Source organism: Squalius cephalus (assembly GCF_949319135.1).
Source record: "Squalius cephalus genome assembly, chromosome: 15".
NCBI classification, from domain to species: domain Eukaryota; kingdom Metazoa; phylum Chordata; class Actinopteri; order Cypriniformes; family Leuciscidae; genus Squalius; species Squalius cephalus.
In genome coordinates, this window is record NC_137136.1 from 33,726,224 (window position 1) to 33,752,743 (window position 26,520).

A 26,520-nucleotide genomic window follows, 5' to 3' on the forward strand; every position below is an offset into this window, starting at 1 on the left:
ACCAGTACTCAACAGTACTCAGCAATATTCACTAGTACTCAACAGTACTCAACAGTATTCAACAGTATTCACCAGTATTCACGAGTACTCAGCAGTATTCACTAGTACTAGTGGTGCAACGGATCATCATTGATCCGTGATCCGTTCGGATCAATATCTTCGGTTCGGCACACACGTGATCCGCGGATTGATTTATGGGGGGAAAAAAAGCACTCAACATTTGCTTATATTTGTTGTTCATTTAAACCGTTATGAACCGCAGCGAGCGTGACACCTCATTCGCGCCGCAAGACCTCCAGACGCGCGTCAACGCGTATTTACATTGACTTAACATTGAAATCACTCGCGCCAGACGCTCTATTCGCGTTTGGTGTGTGAACGCAGCACGAGGGTGAGGGTGAGGGTGAGGGTGAGGGTGAGGGTGAGGGCGGGCGAGAGAGAGAAAGAGTGCCTGCGAGTGCGAGTGAGTGAGCGAGAGTGAAGTCTGCGGTCTTGGCCATTAGTTGATTTACTTGTTTTTGTGTAGGTAATACGTTGTCAAATATGTTTAAACTTAAATAACTACCTATACAAGTAGTTATATCTCTTTGTATTAATGTGTCCTGTTATTGACATAATGCGCAACCAGATGTTCGAATAGTTCGAATATATGTGTTTTTTTAGAGGGAATATTCGAACGTCATTTTTGAGCAATTTTGACAGCCCTATATGACAGTGGAAACACATCAAGCATTGGTTCTTGTTTAAAGGAAGGAGATATGCCTTTTTATGTTGCACTTTAAGTTGTTTTTCATTAATTATGTTAAAAAGAAGATATTATGCCTTGTGCACTTTAAGTTGATTTTATATATTTTAATTTAATAATTTAAAAGTGTTAATAAACAAAAAAAAAAAGTTTTTTTTGCTGATCCGAAAAATGATCCGATCCGTGACTCTGATCCGAGAAACGATCCGAACCGTGAGTTTTTTGATCCGTTGCACCCCTAACTAGTACTCTACAGTACTCAACAGTATTCACCAGTACTCAACAGTACTCAACAGTATTCACCAGTACTCAACAGTATTCACAAGTACTCAACAGTACGCACCAGTACACAACAATACTCACCAGTACTCACCAGTACACACCAGTACTCAACAGTACTCACCAGTACACAACAGTACTCAACAGTACTCTCCAGTACACAACAGTACTCAACAGTACTCAACAGTACACAGCAGTACTCTCCAGTACTCACCAGTACACAACAGTACTCAACAGTACTCTCCAGTACACAACAGTACTCAACAATACTCAACAGTACTCTCCAGTACACAACAGTACTCTATAATACTCACCAGTACTCATTAGTACTCAACAGCACTCACCAATACTCACCAGTACTCACCAGTACTCAGCAGTACTCACCGGTACTCAAAAGTACTCACCAGTACACAACAGTACTCTCCAATACTCACCAGTAACCACTGTGAAGCTTTGGGGTTGTTTATGGACTCAATCCACTCCATCAATGTTTTTATCATCTTTCTGAATCTAATCAGGCCAAACTCGCAAAAATGCAAAAATGCAATTTTCTCAGCATTTTGCTCGAAATGTTGTTGATTTTTTTTTTAAATGAAACTTAACAACATTCAAGTGTTAAAAAAAAAAAAAAGAATGAATGAATGAAGCTAATGAATTTATCCCTGTGATCAAAGCTGCATTTTCAGCATCATGTCTCCAGTGTGCAGTGTAATGTGCAGAGCTGTAAGGGTTTGTTGTTGTGCCCAAGCTGTGCTCTGTCTTTTCTCTCTCTCTCTCTGGGTGCGTCTCAATCAGCTCTCTAGTTCAGTAGTTAGGGCACTGATCAGGGAGTCGGCCCTTTTAAGGGCTGTGTCAATCGCAGAATCCTACCAGTGCACTGAAACATTCACTCTCCCCAAAAAGTCCCACAATGCACCGTGAAAACCAAGGAGCATCGATGCTCACTATGTTCCCTTAACAGAAGTTCTGAAGCACAAAACTTAAATCACTACACATAATGACATACAATATATATATATTTTTTTTTTTGGGGGGTGGGGGGTGGGGGGGTGGGGGGGGGGGGTGGGGGTATGGGAGCGGATTGGATCGATTCCTTTCCTAGAGCTCTTCCTTTCCGATTTTAGGGAAACTTCTGATCTATTAGAGATGTCCAATAGATTACTTAGGTGCGCCGAAAGAACACCATACAATCAACATGGGGAAATCTCAGAGTAAAACAAGCAGTTGTGAAAATATGATATACACCGGTGTTTTGCCAGATGAGAAGTTTATCTATGTATCTTTATACTCTTTTAATTTCTTTTATAACTGTTTTAATTTTCCTTGCTTTTATTTTGTGATTATTTTAATTCCTTTCTGTGTAAAACACTTTGATTTACCATAGTGTATGAAATGTGCTATATAAATAAACTTGCCTTGCCTTATAATATTTCAACATAAACATACATTGCTAGATAGGTAATGAACATAATCTAGCTAACATTTATAATTTATTCACGGCTGAAATGTTGCACGTATATGTAACAAATAAAGTATGTATCATAATGTACTTTAATAACACTTTACAAGTAATGTCAGAAAGATATCAGCTCTGCTGTTGTTCATAAATACCAGTTGTGATTTTGTACAATGAGGACGTTGTCACGAGTCATCAGTGTCCCAATGTGTAGTGAGCCGGCGTCCTTACTGTCCTTACCAGTGCCTGAAATCATGAACACCATATACTGATTCACAAGCTGATTGAGACGCTCCCTCAGTCTCTCTCTGTAGGATAATCAGTGTCCTGTTGTGATTGGATGATGGGAGGAGGAAAAGAGTGTTTACTGCGAGCATCATCAGAGCTGTGTTAGTGTTGGCTTGACTGTGTGCAACAGCTTTGAGGTCTCGTCTTCAGCCCTGGACTTGACGATGTTTTAAAGCAAGTAGTTTGTGGCTCTGTGTATCTTTACCTCATCTGTGTCGAACATTTTGAAGTAGAGTTTCTGTCCTTTGTCTCTCTAATTACACTCCAAGACTTAAAAGGGAGAAGTGAGTGTTTACTTCTATGATTATTTATTGTATGTTTTGATTAGTATGTTCTGTTTTTGGTTTACTTGAAGTCTACTAGTTTAACCATGTATTTCTTTAATGTGGGGTTAGTAGGGAGGTGGGTGCCATATTTATTTTTATTTTTTCTCCTGTTTATGTTAGCTAGAATTGGTTTATTTTGCTGTACTTTTGTTTTCTTTTCTTTTAGTTTTCATTAAGTTAGATTGGTTATGTTTGTTGCTTTGGCAATATCCCCTTCTGAATCTGATACCCACTTCTTTTTCTTTAGCTTGATTTTGTAACTAAAGACTATTTTCTTTTGTGAAATATAATGTGGTTATTGTTGTGAGGCAATTCTGTGGGTGGAGATGGGGTGATTTCATGGTGTTACACACTCATTCAACACCATCCATTTTGCTGTTGCGCTCCTCCCCTAGACCAATCAGGAAATTGTAACATCAGTGACTAAGTTTACAAGCTGTCAATAGTCGGGTTATGGTCGGGTTAAGGTCACTATTTGGGTTTCTGAAACATTCGGAATAACCCGTTTACATGCGTGAGTAGAGAGAGTTACTCCTGTATACATGGAATTTGTAATCAATTGGCAATATCCCGATGTAAACGGCGACACACGGTTAGCGTCTGGACATACGGACAACCTTAAGACGCAATATGCGTCATTTCCGATTCTTCTTCCTGTATCCAAAGACAACAACAACAGCAGCAGCACGCGGATAATGAATAGTTCGGGGCAGATAGCGATCGCCTTTGTTTGCGCTTTCCTCCTCGCTCCAAAAGTGTGGTGCTGTGCTGCGTCTCGCCATGTTTACCTCTACTTCTTGCTTACTTCCGGTATACTGCACGTGGGTTTCTGTATGCACCGTCTCTACACAAAAGACCAAGATTCCTTGCGAATAGAACATGCGCAGAACACAAATCAATGTTCCTTTTGATGGGGATATGCCGATACGCGTTTACATGACCAAATATTCGGGTTAGAAAAGGGGTACCCCAGGGATCATATCCGGGTTTTTAAAAACTGGCATATGAGCATATTCGGGTTTTTGCCGGTGTTTACATGGCCGTGCGCGACCGGGTTATTGCTAATATCCCGATTTTGAACGGGTTATTGGCTGCATGTAAACGTAGTCATTGTCACATGATCCTTCAGAAATCATTCTAATATGCTGATTTGCTGCTCAAGAAACATTTTTTTCCCCCAGCTATTTTCAGAAATTGACTTGGGTGGTGTAGGAGTTAAAGCTCAACCCTTGCAAGATGCGAGTCTTGAGACATCCCAGTTGTCTCCTTGATTATAAACTTTGATCTTGGGTTGCGCCTCAGGAACAACACCCTTCCTAGATAACAAGCTTCAGAGAACGTGCTTCCACAACCCTCATATCATTAAATGTACATTCAAAGAGGTGGATTATGGGATGGAGCTTTGTTAACGCTTGTTGTCATGAACTAAGTGGGATTGACATGAATGTAGTTGCCATGGCTTTCCTGTCTTTAATCAGTGTCCACACACACGGCAGGCTGGCCAGGCATGTGCGCAGTCGGAAAAGAGTTAACACTTTCTCTCATCTATCTCCGTCGGGAACAAGTTAATTACTGAGACAGCTCGCTCATTTCACCACATCCATCAGACTTTGTTCCATCTCAAAGATTCCAAAAAGAACCTTCTAGAAGCAGTGTCTCACTTCAACCGGTCCACGGTGTGATAAAGATTCCTCTGTTGCCATGGAACCCACCTGGCCGTGACCTTGAGGCTGAGCTGGAGTCCATTAGTCACAAAGCATCGCCACGGTCTATTCACTTTGTCAGGCTGACCGACGAATAGGAGCTCTCCGTGCAAGTGTAAGGTCGTCTTCTTGTTACCAAGAGTCTGCATAGCGACAGAGTGTTTTTGTCAAGTTCATCAGACTTCATTAAAAAGGAAGACACAGATATATAGGCTGCGCACACACACCTGATGTTTTCCGACTCCGTAAGCAGCTGGAGAGAAATGATCCTTCTCTTCGAATGTTTGCGGTAGCTGAACCTCGCAGTTTATCACTCAGTATTTGAGCCATCTTAGCTTTTAGTATTGTAATTCAGCACACAGTTGACATTTGTTTTCACCACAAGAAAATAGAATTTCTATCCATTTGATTTGCTATCCTTTGTTTTTCCATTATCTGGAGCGTGTTCCGCAAGAGTTCATAAGTCACCAAATACTCATTTGCAACCAAAGTTATAGCTGTCTGCACAACAAAAGTGCGCAGGTTCAATTTTCTTGGCTGTCCTGGAACATACTCAAATGAATAAGTAGGACATTGGCCCCAATTCACAGGGAAATGAATTCTGAACAAGACGACAAATGTTCTCGTAATAGTTCTGGATGTAAAGATTGAAGCACGTCCCCCTGCACACTGTCTTCTTTCGCATTTTTATGCTTTTTTTTCTTCCAAGCTGAAAATAAATTACTCTTGGCCTACAATAGATTGAGACTATGTGCCTGTCAAGGTGGTTTTGGGACAGTGTGGGATGAGATATTATGAAAAAATACAACATTTTCTTTTTAAGCTGAACTGGAAGCAGCACACAGAGTCTTCTTTTAACAGAGTTTCAGGGTTTGGATTTTACGAGGCAAATTATACTGGGGGGATCCGAGCAGAAAGACTTTTCACCCAGAATTAAACATTCACAACTGATCTCCAACCAGCAAGCATCCCCCACAGACCACCGCTAATGCAGAACCTCACGCCCTGATTTATATCGAGAGTGAGCATTCACCACACAAACCCCAAGCAAAGCTGATAGGCCTTGTGAGGGTAATATTCATAACTCATTAGATCCAAGGCTGATCTCTTAAATGGGCAAGGATTATCGTAAAATACTGACGGGTCACGGGCCAAAACGTATGAGAAATGAAAGAAAATCGCATCCAGGCACATCTTCCAATCCGCATATCCATTCAAGATCATATCAAACACTTGACTGCGAGTGGAAAATCAATACGCCGTGGCCGAGTTCAAAAAGAATCTTCATTAAAAATGGAGAAGCCTGCACAACCCAGCTCTCTGTGAGTTGCCCCAAGGTGGATGAGTTAAGCTGGAGGGATTCTTATCATTGTTAAGCAAATCGATCTGCTAAAGACGAAAGAAATGGAAAGTAAAGAGAAACTGTAATAAGATTTATTCAGAGGCATATTAACAAAGTGCTGCTGCACAAAATGCAAGTGCTCACGGCAGCCAAAAGCTCACCTCAGCAGTTACAAAATGAGCTGTGTTAATGCCAGTATGTTGCAGTGTGCTCAAAGTCATTTTTCAGCTTTCGGAGTCTGTCTTCTATTCCCTGGTGCATTCATAACTGTGTGAGGTTTTTTTTTTTTTTGGCTTGAAAGCAAAGTGAATAGTAAAAATGTGTGCAAAGAGTTTGTTGGGATGGTGTTGAGTATTTTTTCCTTTGATCCCTCACAATAGGTCTACCTGACTTCAGGTGCATGTGTTTTGTTTGCTTTGTACACTCTAAAAAACACTTGGTTAAAAACAACCCAATTTGGGTTGTTTTCAACCCAAGGGCTGGGTAAATAATAGGACAGAACACATGTCGGGTTAATTTTACCCAGCAAATTGGGTTGTTTATTTAACTCAGCATAATGAGTTGATTTAACACAGCATACTGGGTTGGTTCATTTTTACTATAGTACTAGCTTTTTTTTTTTTTTTTACTTCATACATTAATTAATGTTTACGGATTAACTTAAATCCTCTAAACTTAAAAAAACAAAAATACTCCACACAACCACTGGTTTGCATGATAATTCCTTTATTTTTTATCCTATTTTACAGTATAGCAAATTTTATATAGTTTTGAATACATATTGCATACATTTAAGCTTATTTAACAAATATTAGAAGTAAAAATGAAAAATTTAGAAGTAATTCAAGTGTAATCGATCAGTCTCTGTTGTCCCGTGTCCACCGTAACGGTGCTGGATCTCGTGCCGGAGCTTGTATCATGTTCAACAAGGGGACTTCTAACTTCAGACTTATAGATCAAATAAAATGTACACAAACCTGTATTTTACAGAAGACACGCACCAATTTTACGGAGCTTCACTGCTCTCTCCTGACGAGGTCGCAAAAAGCCTGCGATAAATAACTCAACCCCTGGGTTGTTATATCTGACCCAGGAACACAAAAACTACCCAAACACTGAAAAAATAACCCAAAAAATTGACCCAAAAGGCTCAACCCAGGATTTGGGTAGAAACAAATAACCCAATATTTTTTAGAGCGTAGAAGTTTAGCACAAAAACATGCTTAAATGTATTGAAAATTCTGTTGTGTTCCACAGAATAAAGTTTTTGATTTGGAGTGACATTAGTGTGAGTAAATGATGAGAATTCGATTTTTTGGGTGAACTATCCCTTTACGGTAACATTATTCAGAGTAGGTCTTCAGTAAAGATGTATCAGCGATTACCATAATGAGGAAAACAGGGAAAGGCAGATGGTGAGGCGAGTGATTTGGTGACAGCTGGAGTAAGTAACAGGCCATTTCTCAAATACAACTAATTTGGTTCTTTATTACACAACACTGGAGTTTCCTAGGGGCAGAGAAATTATTAATACATGCAATACATTTTAGATATTGTTCTATTAAGCTTCATGAACACCAACATTTGTTTCAACACCGCTAGTGTTGTTTTTTTAAATGTGCAAGTGAAGGAAAGTAGTCGAATTTAACTGGGAAAACTTTATTTTGATGGTCCCCTTTAATCATTCTTTTGACTTAAGTAACGTTTCACCTACATCTCAAATGACTCTCATTAGAGTATTGTTTGATTAATATCTGCTGACACTTTATTGAGATGCTCCTCAACAGATATTCTACTGACTATAAGTAACTTTGCAACTACAAGTCAACTTATTCTACTAACCCGAACCCTACCAGTCTACTAATACTCTACTGAGTGTTAGTAGACATGGTGCAACGTTACTTATAGTCAACATAATGTTTAAAGGGGACCATCAAAATAAAGTGTAACCATTACACTGATGTCAAACAAACATAATTAATTTATACAATGGCATCCTAACGGAAGACCTTTTTGGTGAGATGCTACATCCACACCAGTAGGTGTCAGCACAAAGATCAAAACTACTGTCATATTGGGACGTGGAACATACAGATTATTCGCACCTTTTAGTCTCTTGATTCTTGTGTTTTATTAAATGTAGGATTGACACATTGGAAAAATGTGCCTCTATATCTGCATTTTTGTGATGCAAAGTGCATGAATCCCCCCCACAATGAAAGATCTCAAAGATGTGTAGAAACAGCTAAAAGATCACGATTGCTTCAGCAAATGCATTTTATCGCACTGTTACTTTTGTTACCACTGTCACTTAGGTTTAGTGTAGGTGGTGTTATTCTGAAATGTGATCGAGCATTAACCTTTAAGTGCCACTCACTGGACATTTCATTTCTAAAGTACCACTATATGTACAACCGTATCGTTACATTACATGTATAATCAACCATAACATTATAAATTGTTGCCACATTGAACAAACTTTTAACACCACTCACTGGACATTTCGCTTTGAAAATGCTTAAAATATCATCTTACAGAAACGTTGCAACAAGCACTCGGTTATTTTATTAGGCCTTGTCTTGATGTGTTCTTCTGGTTTTGTGGCCTTGGTTGAGAAGTCGACAATGCTTTAAAAGTGCCGCAGACTCCCAGCGTTTACACTCTTCAGGAAGCGAGCCTATGGATAAGTTAGCTGACTGTGCTCATTAAACTGGGGCAGAAACACCACACATTAAACACTGCAGCTTTAAAACTCTTCAGAAGAGCAGGCTATTTCGAAAAGGACATTTGAATTTCTGTCTGAAATGGGTTCCTGGATGATTTTGCTTTCCTCGAGCGCAGCTCTTTGAACCCAGCTGTATGCTGAGCCCTTTAGAAACATGCTGTTCTCTCTCAACGCAGCGTCCAGGATCCCTGTCTTCTGCATCACAGCTCCAGGCTTGATAAAGATGGAAGGTGTCCTACAAGCCTGTTACGCCGCACTACGCATCTCGATATGCTAGGCTGATAATCTGACACTGATAGCCATCAAACTGTCACCACTGGGGAGAGAAAACACTAGCATGAGCACCTTATTTTCCACATAAATAACCTCTCCTCCCCTGCTGCATCAAACCAAAACTGCCTTTGTAATTAATTTCTCTGTGTAAGTCTACTCTTGAAAGTTGAGATGGATGTTTCACCTTCAGATCTCTGCGTTGTTGCCACACGCAGGGACTTGCTGTGCGTGTTCTGCTCTCAAAGAACTGAAAATGATAGATTTACAGTCCTCCATCACTTCATGCAAAGACATAACAGTCAAAGACAAGTCCTAGAGACGATCAATGCATGATGGAGACCCGACTTCTTTTACATTTACATTTATGCATTTGGCAGACGCTTAAAAGCGACTTGCATTGCATTTCAAGGTACATATTTTTACATTCTTATCAGTTCTTGCTTTCCCTGGGAATTGAACCCATGACCTTGGCGTTGCAAGCACCAACGCTCTACTGTTTGAGCTACAGGAAGGCAAATATTTTCTTTTAAAGAAAACCCACAAAGAGATTAAATTGAGATTTTGCTTAAAGGAATAGTTCACTTAAAACTGGAAATTCTGTCATTATTTATGGTTCTGAAATATTTTCTTAAGAACATCTTAAAATTATGGGTTTATTGTTATCTGATTATATGGCAGGTCTTGCTGAAAACCAACTAACATAACAACATAACAATGATCGATCATGAAAACAATGATTGGCCATGATTGCACGTGTCAAATCGGGACCTTGTTTTTAATATTGCAATTGTTGTGCATTATTTTCGTCATCCCTCATAGCCCGTTTTTTTGCTCTGTCTGCAGATTCTCGTAATTATCATAATAAGCACGCATGCTATTTTTTGTTGCAACTGCTTTGACTAAGGTTTAGCACTGATTGTCTCATTTTTAATGTGTCGTGTTATAGTTTTAATATAGCAATTAGAGCTGGTCTCAAGATTCAGCAGTGTGTGTTGCATTTCTTAGCGCTCCATCTATCTTGCGCTCTCTCTAGTGTGAAAGCGTCCTGTATCTGTGTGTGTTTTAGTGTTTAGTGTGTGATCACACATGCTCACCTACATACTGCTGAAAATAAAAACGAGGTCCCAATTTCACACATTTTTGTAGAGTTGTTTCTGAATTTCAAGTTCAAAAGAAAGAAACGCAATTGTTTTCACGATCGATCATCAATGCCACTTGTGCATCTCTAGTAGTTATGTGTTTCTAGAGTTCTGTTGTAAAGCTTAATTGCAAGAATTCATTTGAAACAGTGTCATAAATTTATTAAACATATTACCTTTGGGGATTTATCATCCTTTTAAATTTAGGCTATTTATGATCATTTTTAAGATTATTTTCAATAATTTGCATTCCTCTTAAGTTTTGTCTTAAGAACAATCTTTAGAAAAGATAATTATTATTTTTTTATTATTTTTTAGGAGTAAAAAAAAAAAAATGTTCTTGAGAAAATAGCAGTTAGGAAGTATTTTATTCTTAATAATGTTAATGAATCTGGCACCAGAACGTAAGTTAAGTCTCCTGCTTCTCGGATGTTGTACCTGAGAAAACAGACCCTGGTAATCTCAACACATGCCTTTTATATAGTTTCACGATATAATTATATAAATATGTAATTCAGGAGATAATCTCACAGCTCTGATCTCCCAAAATACTTAAATCTGCAATCAAAATTGCACTCAAGAAACACAAAATCTTTAAACTATCAGAACTATCCACATTCATTTGATTGCTCTATTCTCTTACTGTAACAATTGTCTCATTTGTTTCTATTTGTATTTCACACTATGAATTTTAGGAGAAATGTCTGTGCCAATATTGATACTTGATTATTTCCGAGAGCCCCTGAGCAATATAAATTTCCTCTGGAGTGAGTTGGAAGAATTAACACCTTTCATAATTATATGCTCCCTGCTCTAAATGAATGAATTTCTATACTGGTTTAGGTGATTATTGCTGGTTTGATACTGATCCAGTTCATAGCTATGCAAAAAAAAAAGTCTGTCAACCAGGATGGTATATCAGGAGCAGCTGAAAAGTTAAGACACCTTGTGTGGAAACAAACACATCAACATCTATAAAACTGCATACGACCCTTTCAACAGAGTGTTTCAGGGGCTTCTTCAAGCAGCATTGCCTTCTCACAGCTATGGAGACCAGCAGACACTCTGCTATCAATTCACAGCACATTTCAGTAAGCTATAAAAGTGGGGTTGAACTTATGATAAAACCAGCATGAATCAACATTTATGTAGATGAGATTTCACACCCCTCATCTGTTCCCCTTAAAAATCCTCTTAAGTCTTCCCAGATAAATCTCCTCCGAATTCAGCAGTTCAGCACGGCTCCTTCCCACCCGGACACTGGACAGCAACTAGAACACAAATAAACCATTGATAATATTCATCACAGTTAACTTCTGATAATGGCTAACAAGTGATTGCCTTAGATTCTAAAAGACTCCCTAAAATGTGTTATATTAAGAAAGGAATAGCAAAAAGAAAAGAAAAGCGTGTGTCATTTTCATGTTGAAAACTGATTCATGTGATAAAGCTTGTCATTTCAATTCCTTGTGATATGAAATCAAAGCAAAACTCATTTCACTGAGTCTTTCTTGTATGATATTGATCAGTTTTGTAGGAAATCCCACTGTGGTCAGAGCGATTGATGATGTTAGATGATAAATGGCATGAAGATGTCCCCTACTTTACTAATTTCCTCTGTGCTGTGCTGGTGCTCGGCTGTAACAAGCGTTCCCTGTGGATGCAGAAATGGATGTATTGTGCGTGCATTGATTAAGTAACTGCTGTGTGATAAATATATCACAGCTTCTGAGAGCGGATGCTATCGAATGCGGTGGCATGCGTGAGTCTGATGCGAGCGATCGGGTCACAGGGTATTGTTCACGACACAGGCCAGCTGAGAGCTGAGCCAGTGCCAGTCCCTGCACCGATGCCAGCTGTAAACATGCAGCTCTTCTGCCAGGCTGGTTTCATCTGACGGAAAACTGAAATCATGAGGATGTGTAAAGTCAGCATGAAATGGACAGCAGTCTCATTTCTGCAAAACGCAAAATGTGTTGCATCGTGCACGTTTCACGACAGTCTCAAAATGAAATGTCCAGTAAATGGAGCTAAAAGCATGTGTAGTTTTCTCTGGAACAGATGAACGTGAATATGGCAACGTTTTATTACGTTGGAGTTTGTATGTACTGTATCACCGCAGTTCTGAATTGAAATGTCCGGTGAGTGTCGCTAAAAGCTCAATGCTCCATTTTAAAATAATGTACACCTACACTAAACGCTAAACCTACCCCGATAGTGTTAACAAAAGCAAATGTGACATAAAAACGCACTCCATTTTAGCTTGTTTTTCAACTCTTGTCTTTGAGCTCTTTTATGGTGACTCGTCTTTCACAGGAATGGTACCCGAGCGCAATTCTGTATCAGCTGAGCTATCGCGCAAGCTTAATATGTCAGTAAAACTGAACATATCGATCTGATTAAATGATGAAAAGTTATATATATTAATGTATTCGTTTACAAATCATGCACTATGGTAAAAGTGTTTTGAGGTAATAACATAATTGTGCAAGGAGCCCCGTGAAAACAAGTCTTTATTAATCCATAATCTTCCCCTGTAATCGTAATTGTGTGTGAAAACGATTAAAAGTGCTTGCTGTTTTACTGCCTCTAGTGTTCATTTCTGTTAGAAACTGCAGTGATTTGTACGTATTGGTACGTATTTTGCGTTTTGCAAAAATATTGCCACTGGTACGTTTTTCCAATGAGCCTGTGTTGGAAATGGAAGTTGTGCTAGTCATTTCTTCCCTATTGTGACAAGAATGGAGCAAGAACAAATGTGGGCGGGCTTGATTTTGTCCGTGGGGAATTGATTGGATGGTTGTGGTTTGCTATTGGCTGATCTCGTGTGAGTGACAGGTTGCCCCGCCCTCATCATCAGAGAAGAGAAGAGATGGTGCAAGAGGAAGTTATTCTGATTCAAGATTAGCAGGGAAAAATATTGGTGCACCAATAACTCATTTATAATAATTACTGCAATATTCCACAAAACAATAGGAATTGTCAATTTGGATTTCATGGTGACTTTAACCATTTTTATGTTTAAAAATGTATCTTAAATATGAAGTATTTACTGTAGGCATTTTCTTAAGTCTATACATTAGTTATATGGCAATGATCAAATATTCTGCAGTCTCGACTCATTTTAAAACTGGAAAGTTCTGCATATGTCTGATCAAATGCAACATACTACGGAGCCCCTAAAGGGACATGGTGATGGAAAAAAATTATATGTAAATGCTTTTGCGTTCTCTCGTAAATGTTTTGCATTCCTCTGAGAAACTTTATGTAAATATGCAATAATGCACGTTTTTGCGATGGAACGCAAAGGCATTGTGAGCGAATTAGGTTTCTTGGGGAAAACTTGCACAAGAGAACGCAAAACCATTAAAATATATTTCCCCATCACCATGTCCCTTTAGGATATATACAGTAAAAATACAGTACAAATAATAAACAATCATTTACAAGACTAAAATGGTATAAAAGTACAGAGCAGAATCCAAAGGAATCGTTGTAAAGGAAGGAGACTGGGACAAACACAAATGCTTTTTTTTTCTTTTTCTGACATCTAGTCACAAACTATCTTAAATTGCATGTAAATATATAAATTATCCATGGCTAGGTGTGCATTAAATGATTTCAGTGCACCACTTGCCAATACAGACTAGTTAAAGCAGTCATTCATATTTCCATATGACTAAACAGTTACAATATTCAAATTAAATAAGTTATTAGTTATTTTTTAAATGATTATATTTCCAGCCAATCTGAATCTTGTAGTAAAATGTCTGTCTTAACACATTAAGAAAGAAAGAGATGGTGAATGAGAATGGTACACATATAGACATTGGTTGTACATTGAAACCACATATAGACAGAGACTGAATGCTATGGAAAAATCCAGATTTTTCAGAGACCTTGATGAGAAACTGACATTTCATCATATCTTACAAACCCCAGTTTATCACTGTCAGAGTTTGCCCTATGAGTTACGAGATGGATGATGGATAGTTAATGTGTGAATGTTTTTCCTGGGGGAGAGTGTGTTGTTACCTGTCCGTTGTCTGTCTGTCATAGAGATTGTCAGTTGATGACCTTACGTTTGTTTTCATGCAGTAATGGATATTACTCTTTCTGTTCCTCGTGTAGATCTGCTTCTACATGTATATCGCAGTGCAGTAATAAAACACAGTGGAGATTTTAAGCATTTATAGTGAAAATGCACTTTATGCTGCTTTATACTACTTGTTCCAAATCCAAAGTTAGGTTTTTTTATTTGTTTTATATGATCTAAAATCTATAAGTTAGAACTTCACAGCATCTTAAAGCTACATGTGAGAAAATACAAATCAGGTAAATTGATGGATGGAATGTTTCTTCAATACTTTTGACATAAAAAACAAACTGTGAAACTCATTGATTATGGACAAGTTATGCATTATATTATACATTGTCATATATCAGGCGCTTGAGTCAATGGGACACCTTATGAAATGATGTAACCACGAATAGTAAACATTGACTAAAACCTCAGACACACTTTTTAAACTGAAACACACAGTTCCTCAAAAGTAACAACAAAACGAGATATTTTGTTCATATTATAGGAAATCCACAAGGGGAAGTTGTTTGATTTTTTTTTATCTTTCTCTTTTGTAAAAGGCTGAGAGATTTGTACCAGCATCTCAATTTCTCGCTTCTTTGTACAGAAAATGCTGTAAGGGATTTGTTCAAACCACTCTCTATTCATTCATCTGCAACTATTTTTACTTTTCAAAATCCAGTTTACATTAGAATGTACTTTTTATTTTTTTATTTTTTTGTTACACTTTATTTTGTTAGCCCATGGATATTTCACTAACTATTGGCCTTAGTAACTCTACAACTACATGTCAAGTATAAGTAGACTGTTAGGTTAGGGTTAAGGTTAGTCGGGTAAGTTGACGTACTTGCAAAGTTTCTTAAACGCTGTTGGTGGAAATCTCGTATCTCCATTATTCACAATTTTTTTCATAAATCATTACTATTGGTCGCCCTTTACGCTTGTCTGTGTGTTTTGCAAATATTTTGCCAATGAAAAGTATTCAAAAAAGCTTGTGACTGAACCGTGTAACTCTATTGGCTCCTCAAGCTGTCAGTCAAACCTCATAACTCCACCCACCTCTATCGTGAATGAAGTTTCGCACACAGTTTGCAGCGTCTCTGCTTGTTTGCAATGCAAAGGTGCATGAAGAACTGATCTTTTGAATAGGTAAAGCGCATTTCTTTCCTTAAGAAACACTAGATATAAAGGCTAATGTTTAATGTGTTTGAGGAGCGGAGAAGAGTGTCGCATCTGTTTTTAAGTCATAGCCAGTTCTTTAGCACTTAGGGACACAGCCTGTCTGTAATAATATGAGATTTTGGCCAAATGACAGCAAAAATACTGTAACGGCCATAGCTACGGTAAACTTTATAACCTGTAAGTTGATAAATGTATTGCTCTTAACTTCTTAAAGCTTATTTTGTTCTCTCAATCTAAGAAAACAAGTATTGTCACAATTTTCTGTAGGTGTTGCAACCACAACTATCAATAATACTTGCTCTGGTCCTACACCTTTTAATATCCAACAGTAGGGAGTTGTGTGTGGCGGTGAAATGGTTTTATTTGCACTGTCTTGAGGGATCATTTAAATGATGGAGCCTCCAGTGAGTGTAAGTAAAACACTGAATCGAGCTCTAGTCTGACATATGGTGAGTCAACAGGGGCAAACTGCTGACTGACCCAAGCAAAACACTTCAATCTCTCCATGCTGTGCTTCACTGCTCCCCAGGGCTTGATTGATTGATACGCCAGCCAATCAGAACACATCAGTCCCCAACACTAAAGGCATCCATTTATATACAGCCTGTCAAGCACACTCACAAAGGGAAAGCGCTCCAAAAACATTCCTTCTGTAAGGAGCTTGGAAATATATATCTATTATACACTCGAATGGGTTGAGTCAAAGCAAGCGGTAATTTTCTTTTCCCCTTCCAACTTCTGCTATCACACTGTTCTTTGACTTTCTCCGCACTAAACCTACATACTTTATTCCACATTTTGCTGTTCTTGTATTTATGCTGGTATTTCTACACCTAAGTTTGCACTACACTATTTGTTAAAATTTGTTAAATTGTATTTATTTCCCACCTTCCTTTGTGAACATAAGTGTACTTGCAGATAATACATTATTAATGAAATAAAAGGCCACTTAAATGCACTTAAAGAAAGTACATTTTTATGACTATGTTTTTAACATACTTAAATAGTAACACTCTTTTAAAAAGAACATGTTAAATCATTGTTTTGAAGTTGTTGTTGTGCTGTAAGGAAGTATATTTTTATGTGTTTACTATATAAAAACATTTGTACAGTAGTTGATTATAATTTTAACTGGAGTGTGTTATTGCATTTAAAGTTAATATATTTAAAATGTACTAAACTGCAACTTCCTCATTACAAATGTTCAATCGCAAATATATTTATAAATACATGATGGAAATTACATTCAATTATGTTTTAGTTTAACATGAATACTTTCAGTGTATTCGGCATACACTTTAACCGTATCACATAATTATGAAATTACATATAAAGGCTCACAAAGAACTCTAAAGTTCAGATAAATGCATTTAATATAAATGCAAACTAATGCATTTTCATTTAATTGCACTTAATATACAATTAAGTATCTAAAAACATTACATTCAGTTCACACTTAAGCATATTCTTTTAAAGTATATTATTACTGAAATAAGCACTCTTTTTAAAAGCATGCTATAGTGTACTTCTTTTTCACTAGATTATCTACGGGTGTTGAAAAGAGATTTTTTTTGCTGTTATATGACAGAAATTGACAATAAACCAACTTTGCAAATTAAATTTACACTTATTTTATGTTTGAATATTGTGTCACTAATCTTCTATATTGTATCTTCTATATAATATAATATAATATAATATAATATAATATAATATAATATAATATAATATAATATAATATAATATTTATTATATTATTCACTGAGTATATTATATTATATTATTCAATGAGTATTATATTATATTATATTATATTATATTATATTATATTATATTATATTATATTATATTATATTATATTATATTATATTATATTATATTATATTATATTATATTATATTATATTATATTATATTATAAAATTCAATGAGAGAATTAGGGCCCGTATGGTAACAGGTTAATAATACTGTTTTTCTCTTTATTCTCTTTTTAGGGGGGATATTTGAATCCATCGAAAGTGGCCCATCAGGTGCTGAAGAACTTGCCTTTAAGTTTGCTTTAAACACAATCAACAGGAACAGAACTTTACTGCCAAACACCACACTTACATACGACATCCAGAGGATAAACATCCACGACAGCTTCGAGGCCTCCAGGAAAGGTAAAGCGAGACCTCACACCATCAGACAAATGTGCTCTGAGATATATATATATATAAATGAGGCTTTAGATTGAATTCATTTAACCACGGGGGACATCAGTAGCCGTCTGGTGCAGATGCAGAGAGAATTGATTGGTTTTAGGTAATGAGTCAGAAGGGGTGATTCAGTGAACTACTGATACCCCTGAGACAGGTTTGCAGGCTGCAATCATATGTCATTTACACGCTGGGGAAACATCTGAATTCTCTTATAATGATTACACACTCCATTAGCCGCTGCCGCTGTAACTTTTTTTTCCATGCCAGTTTATTTAAAGATTACAAAGATGCAATTAAAACGCAGTGGCATTGCCAAAATAATTATGGGTAATAAAAGCAAATGAGTTCAGAGTTTGGAATAAATATTATTTTGGACAATGGAAGTAACACAATGCGGATTGGACATTGTATTATAACAAAATATCACATACAAATGTTAAAAGGCACACTATGTAAGATTTTAGGATTAAAAGTCCAAAAACCACTAGAAAATGTTATATATTTAGTTGACTTGTGTACTTACATTATCCCAAATGTTTCTAAGAATGTTTAAATCCAGAGAAATAAGCAATTTTAACCAGGACACGGACCGTGCGTCGCCTATCAGTGACTTCATAGTACCAGTGTTAATTTCGTTGACGAATACTTTTCGTCATTATTTTCGTCAATGACATTTTTTCACAGACGAAAACGAGACGATAACTAAATAAAAACTAGTTTTGAATGACAAAAACTATGACGAAAATCTATTGACATTTTCGTCAATGAATAAAAACTAGACGAAAATGTTAGATAGTGACGATTTGGGAAGCGATCCAGTCTGATGTCCTGAATTTGTGGTAGATGCGCACAATTGTACTGGGACGTGATCTACCCAGCGGCACACGAGTTGGCATGCGCTGCATGTCTCATAAAACGTTAAAACATGTAAACGTCTGGGAGAATGAGTAGAGCAGACATGAAGATCTGAATAAGAGTGACGACGCAAAAAAAGAGCTCTATTCGTTACGGTTTTCTGTGCGCACACACCCGACCCGAATCGTGCAGCCATTCACATAGACGCCTATACAGCGCGCGAGCCTACTGAATTGAGCTCTCTTTCCTGTCTGAATGGACAAATACACACAAATATTATGTCTAAATGTCCGTTTTGGAGAGTATTCACGTAAATTATGTCGGTTATGTCTTAAACAGTTGTGAGTGTATATATGTGCATCAGTGCATTGGATCCGCATGTCATTGGACATGATCCGATGTCTTAAAGTGACAGTGGGTAATAAACCTAATGCGGTCTGTGTCCTTAATATTGATCAAGCAACAAAAGAAAACGAGAAAAGCATTCACTGCTCGTTAATAGCTTTAATAAGGATTCATTATATTTAATTCATACAAATAAATATGTTTGCTTGAAAGAACAGAGAATGATGTAGGCCTATGCAAGTAGGCTAGTTATAAAGAATATCATTGATTGAAAAAAAGACCGTCTTCTACTTTAGGAAAAGTGGTTTTATTTAATTTTAAGATATTTTTTTAAGTTACAGTAGTTAAATCTGTATCTGTATTGCACGTTCAAACTTTAAAATCATTCATATTAGCAGGTTAATATATGTTTTTTCCGGGTATGGGTTTGGAAATTTTAGAGAAATTCTAAATAAATGCATTTAAATTGAAACCCATTATATTTTAGTTGACTAAGTCTACTGTAGATTTAGTCGACTAAAATCTTATTGTATTTCGTCGACTAAAACTAGACTAAAACTAAAACAATTCAGATGACTAAAATATGACTAAAACTAAATGGCATTTTAGTCAAAAGACTATGACTAAAACTAAATCAAAATTTGCTGTCAAAATTAACACTGCTTCATACCCGCGTTTCCCTCGATTTCCGATTTTTATTTTGTAGAAACCATGGAAACATCAAAGACGCTTTAATATACAGTATTATGTGTTTTATTTGACAGGAGAGCAACTGTTTGGATACATTCATCGACAGAAAACTAATCATTGTTTAAATCTCGTTTTCTTGATAAGTACCATATTTTACCATACCTAATATCCATATAGCTCACTGCAGTGTGTAACAAGTGTATCATAGTAGCCGCATAGTAGCGAACCAAACAGAGTAGCATTATAACATAACTTTCAACACACTCAAATGTATCTGAACTGTTACCCCACATATAAGAGCAGAAGAGGTCATGATAAAGCTCCACTGCTCTCTAGCGAAATCACGGCGTCATCAAGCTACGCCTTTGCTTTGAATAAGCGATCAGTTATTTCCGTTGTTTAAAGGCACACACATTCATTGTGTGCTCTCTCTCTCCAGCCATTCCATTATATTATATTTTTAGGTAACACTTTATTTTACAGTGTCCTTATTACATATGTTCCATGTACTTACCATAGTAAATTATGCATAATTACATGCAACTAACCCTCAACCAAACCCTAACCCTATAGTAAGTACATGTAATATAATTACACTCTAATAATGACACGTTAAAATAAAGTGTAACCTATTTTATAACAACATTCAGTGTGCTCGGACTGCTCTGGAAACCTAGAGCCCAGAAAGTAACAGAAAGTTAATAAAAGTGTATTTTTCTCTCTTTTGTATTGTATTATTCCAGCTTGTGACCAGCTCTCTCTGGGTGTGGCGGCCATCTTCGGCCCGTCCCACAGTTCCTCGGCCAACGCGGTGCAGTCCATCTGTAACGCTCTCGGGGTGCCGCACATCCAGACCAAGTGGAAGCACCAGGTGTCAGACAACCGTGACTCCTTCTACGTCAGCCTTTACCCAGACTTCTCCTCCCTCAGCAGAGCCATCTTAGACTTGGTTCACTTCTTCAAGTGGAAAACGGTCACTGTGGTTTACGATGACAGCACAGGTGAGAGCTCAACGGTTTCGTGTTCTGATTATTCTCCAACAGTCCTTAGGCAGACTGACCCTTTGGCCTGGGCTTTGCACCATTCCCTGGTCTCCGTCTGGACTTCAGTATGGCCAAACCCCGCTGGTTGACAGGCTCTGTGAGAACAGTAGGCAGCAAGTGCTTCCACAGCGAGGGGTACATACACCATATGCCAGAGGTCGCCTCGGGAGCAAACTCGCCAAATCCAGGCTTTGCTGCCAGATTCCCCAAAGCATTCACTCAGCCTTATTCACAATTCTGCACAGCAACAACACAATTTTATTCTGTGACACTGTGTTCATATGAATGTGGCCCAATAAAGCAAAAAAGGCACATCGCTTAGATTTACTAAAGATCTTTAGGTAACACTTTACAATAAGGTTCATTAGTTATCATTAGTTAACTACATTAGTTAGCATGATTTAATAATGATTCTGAAGCTGAAAATACAGAATTATTTTAGACGAATATGCTTGTATTCGGTCACTGACTAGATATATTTAAAATAATGTGGGCCACTTTATACTGGTAACATCAGACATTTGGCATTTTCTCACAAAGTAATTTTTTATTTTGCGTGACCTATACACAATGCATATTGTCACTATCAACGATACATATTGTTGAATTTTTGCATTGTGATATATTGTGACATGATATATTGTTACACCCCCAATATTTACGGTAGGACAAGTTGATCGACAAGTACTCAATTGATTACCACAAAATTAATTTTGCATAGTGCCTGATAGGCTATTGGCTATTTAAAAACAAGCACATGGACTTTGATATGCCCAACCCAACTTCCTGTTTCAGTACGTCAGCACGAGAAAGAAAACTGCGTTCATAGAAACATTTCAACATTTACTAATACTTTATTAAAATGTTGTTAACATTAGTTAATGCACTGGCAACTAACATGAACAGACAATGAACAGCATTACTTGTATTAACTAACATTAACAAAGATTGATAAATACTGTAACAAATGTATTCCTCATTGTTAGTTCATGTTAGTTAATAAATTAACTAATGCAAACTAATGAAATTTGAACTAATTTGTTCAAAAAGTTTGAATCATTCACATTGAATCATTCACAAGTGACTCTCTTTATGAGTAAGTAATTGAATCATTCACTCAACTGATTTGTTCAATAACTATGGAAGCCCTTTTCTTATACACACAAAAAATATGTTGTAAATCATAATTATGGCCTAAAAAGTTGTTGAGAAAAATGATGAGATACTATGGTATAATTCTTCGATAAAGTCACAATTATGAGATAAAAAGTTGAAATTAGGAGATAGTCATATAACAATTTTTAATTTTGACCCTTTCGTGCCATAACTATGACTTTATATCATAATTTATATTTTATTTGTCATAATTCTTACTTTTTGTGTCATAATATTGGCTTAGTATCTCACAATATCAATTTACTATCTCATAATTTAGACTTTTTGTGTCATAATTATGATTTAATAAGGTATGATTTTTTCTTCGTTTTTTTAAGTGGCGGAAATAGGTTTCAATAAAAAAAAAAAAAAAAAAAAAATGAACAACAACAAAACCCTGAATCATTCAGGATCGAAACATCACTACAGTAGTTTGGTGTTCGGCTGTCTCTTTGTTTGGAATTATTTTTGTCAACTTCTTGTTTATTGAACTGTTATATAAAATAATTCTCACACAATCTTGCTGCATCCTTGTTACTCCAATAACGTCTCAGACATCCCAGTATTAGTTGTAATGGGACATTTTTGAGTCAGTAACGGAGGACTGGACACTTTTTAACTATAGCAGAGCCTCAATCTGTGGCGGAAGCAACTTTTCCCACTTGTTTGTAACTATTTGTAAGTCCCTTTGCATAAAAGCTTCTGCTAAATGAATAAATGTAAATGTAACTACTATATTATTTTGACTTTAAATGGGCTTGGATGAGCTAGAAGCTAAAAATAAGATATAAGAATGGTTAAATGTTCACACACACTGATTCGTCAAAAAGTGGTTGTCCCGAGGTCTGCCTTAGAATCACACCTGAAGTCTCTCTCTCCACTCTGTACAACAACTTCATGAACGAATGCAAACAAGCAAATCAATAGCCATAATGGCATTCCCTAATGGCTCAGCTCTGAAATGGCAGAAGTGGATTGGAAGCCTGCAACACAAAGCTCTGTCAACACTGCTCAGCTGTTGACTTCAGTGTTGGGTTAGAAATGAGCGGGATCGCACACAGCATTTTTTCACATGCCATAGACTTTTACAAATAAAGGTTCTAAAACAGGGTTTTTGCGATGATGCCATGGAAGAACCATTTTGGTTTAACCAGAGAACCTTTCAGTGAACAGCTCTTAAAATAATATGTGTTTTCCCCTAATTTAAATAATCTAAAGAAACTTTTTTCACAATAAATACCTTTTTTTTTATGAGAAGATTCCATGGAATGATAAAGGTTCTCCATGGAACCACAGATGCCAATAAAGAACCTTTTGTTTCTTGAAGAATATACACTGATATAGACACAGCACAGACACAAAGCAATGAAACAGGAGCATAAGCTCATATGTACCACTGTAGCGATGAGTAAAATTAGCTCTATTAGAAGGATGTGTCAGCTATAAAAGAGCTCTGATAATTTATACTTTGCTATGTGAGATGTCAAAGTAAATGTGAGCCGTCTAACATAGTGTGTATCTGCATTGCAGAAAACAAATGCAGATAAATTATTTAATGTGTCAAGGGAAACACATTATGCATATGCCATCCATGGACAAACTGCAGAGAGGAACAGTGCTCGCAAATCAACATTCATTGGGAGGTAGAAAGATTGAAAAAGTGTTACTTAATGCCCCAAATTAATATCTTCATCAGTGACCACTGTGTAGTCTAAAGGAATATTTACTAGGGGTGTAACAAAACCCTCATGTCACGATTCGATACATATCACGAATCTGAACGAATCTGGTGTTACATTGTGGGTGTAAATGAATAGGATTGGACTTGGTGCTGGAAACCCAATGCACAGGACAATAGAGACACCAGAATAACAATATTCATGATTCTGGAGCTGAAAATACAGAATTATTTTAGACTAATATGCTTGATCTCTCTCACTGACTATATATTTAAAATAATGTAGGCCACTTTTTACTGGTAACATCAGACATTTGGCATTATCAGGACCCACAAATATTGCATCCCCATTGCATTATTATACATTATATTTGACATTATATAGCAGTTTAATGTAGTACTAGACACTAAAGTGCTGTAAACTTGAATTTTTTCTCACACAGTAATTTTAATTTTGGGTGAACTATAGACAATACATATTGCCACTATCCACGATACATATTGTTGCATTTTTGTATTGTGATATACTGTGACATATTTGCATAGTGCCTGATAGGCTATTGGCTATTTAAAAACAAGCACATGGACTTTGATATGCCCAACCCAACTTCCTGTTTCAGTACGTCAGCACGAGAAAGAAAATTGCGTTCATTGAAACATTTCACCATTTCACTTGTTTCTGCTTGAGTGCACGAGTCCAGTGGTGCTTTCCACAGCCCATCATGTGCTGTAACCGTGCCCACACCACAGTTTAGACAGCTGCGCTGCCATGTTTCCAAACACGCATCATTTTTTAGGGATTTGCTGTAATGTCCTGATAATTGCTTTGAAAACTGGTGCTTTGAAATGGGCGTTTTTATTGCTACGAAATAATTCATAGTCTTAATATCATTTTAATGCCAACCATTGTAATCTGAGCCTCTTCACTGCTTATGTGCTAAATTTAAACTAATAATGCATTTTTAAATGAGTGGATGATTATGTCTGGGGTAAAATTACAGTTTAATTTAACTTAAAGATAATATAATTCCAGCCAAATCCTTTAAATATATATTTTTTAAATGCAGGCTAAAAAACTGACAGCGAGCATTGATTTGAAAAGAGTTGATGAAACTGCACAATAATCCATTGGAACTCATTCATGCGAGGTTTCATTGCTTCATCACAGCCAAGCCTGCTCTTAACTTTACAGAAGGAGCTCTTATCTTCACAGGATGAAGTTCTCAAATGTCTTTCCAGATCTCAGAATTCATTTGATATTAACAAGACAATGGTGTAGAGGTTTCTTCTAAGTGTAAAACCTTTGCATTTTGTCATACATGTGACCTGATTTTTTATCTGGTTCAATTTTCTCTACACATTTAGTCACAGATAATTAAGCCCATACAGTCAAGGCTACATTAGCCTTGACCTTCCTGCCTGGAGAACTCAGAAACCAGCTTTCACTTTCCTCTTCAATTAATGCCAAAGGGAAGTTGCATTCATCTCACATCACTGGCTAATAGCGGCACTTTTCCAGTCAACCACAGAGTATATCCAGGATATTTATCACGGGACAGTGGTTTTAATAAACGTTTGAGCTGATGAAATATATATGCTTTGTTAAATATGAATCAACAAACAGTTGCTTCCTTAATTTTTTTAAGTACAATCAACTTGGATGTTTAAGTCATTTCAACTTAAATTATATTAAACTGACTTAAAAATTGAGTTGAAACTTGTATAACATAAAAAAGTTGGAAATTGCTTAACCTATTTTGATGAGTTAAAGCAATGCAAAAACATAGTTTCTCATAACTTATTGATCACATAATGTTTTACAGTGAGGTATCAGACACAATCCGTAGATCACCACATGCAGAGTTAGAAGAGCAAACCTGTGACCCACAGGACGCCGTATTCATGAGTTATCAAAAACATTTTATCACTGCATGCAAAGTAAATGATCTATGCTTCTACGGAGTGTGCATTTTTAAAAGTTCGTCATTTTTGTCTTATTTTATGTTGTTATTAGCAAACGTTTTTAACCTGTAATTCAAGTGTCTGTACAGAATCAGCAGCTCTGCCGAAAAAACGAAAAATCCAACAAACAAACGAACACTTAAACCAGGCAGATGGTTTGCTGGTCTCCCAGCTTGGCCACACTGCTTAGGCTGGTCAGGTTTTGTAGGCTTGTCTGCTGGTCAGGCTGGGAGATCAGATGGCCGACCAGCCAAATCAGCGAAACCGCCAGCGTGGACGTTTTTTTTTTTTCTTTTTTCATGCAAATTAAGGCAGTGTATCTCTCAGCAGAAGTTGTTTTGTTACCTTGACCTACAGGGATAGAGCTGGATTTATCTGGTTTAAGATGCTCGCCCAGCCTGACCAGCTGAAAGGTTGTGTTAAGGTTAGTTAAAGCCGGCTACACACTTGCTGCGTGGCGTGAGCATGTCAGCTGCGTGGCGTGTCTGTTTTTATTTCAGCTCCCATGTTAACAGGTTAGAGCTTGCACACTGCCTTGCACACATAGAACCGACGCCTATTTTTTACGCGACACGCAAGCGTGTTGGAAGCGTTTCCAGGCAAAATAGAATAGGAAAAGATGTTTATATGTCATTTTGACACGAATACATAATAAATTACATTTTGATGTTTGAAAGTCTCTAAGTTTTGATATAAATGCAGATATAAATGTAATTTAAAAAAATAATAATAAATAATTGTCGATTTTCAAATATTGCACCTGTCAATACAGAACGAAATATTCTGTAGCCTATTTTGCCGTCAGTACTGCCGACGTTGTCTTTGCTGGATCAGTAGGCTATATATTTATGTTTAACATGAAGTATAGGCCTTCCACAACTCTCTCCCCATATGTCAAACAAGGGTGATCCAAATCACGTGACACATGTAGACTGGTCTGTCGGCGCCTATGTCCCGAGATAGCCCTCCCTGTATGTCACCTAGCAGCAGCAGCGCCACCTCAGACACGTTTCTGGTGTGAAAAGACATAGAAAACTCTACGCAACAAAA

The 26,520-nt window shown here is 37.0% G+C and overlaps 1 protein-coding gene across 1 annotated transcript in view; it reads left to right on the forward strand.

The window, feature by feature from the left end:
- The window catches only part of grik2 (glutamate receptor, ionotropic, kainate 2), a 230,032-nt gene that overhangs the window by 48,480 nt on the left and 155,032 nt on the right, over positions 1-26,520 (forward strand). The window contains exons 3-4 of the mRNA XM_079895063.1: positions 17,536-17,703; positions 20,376-20,633. Of these exons, the coding sequence (XP_079751189.1) occupies positions 17,536-17,703; positions 20,376-20,633 (426 nt within the window). The remainder of the gene's footprint in view (positions 1-17,535; positions 17,704-20,375; positions 20,634-26,520) is intronic.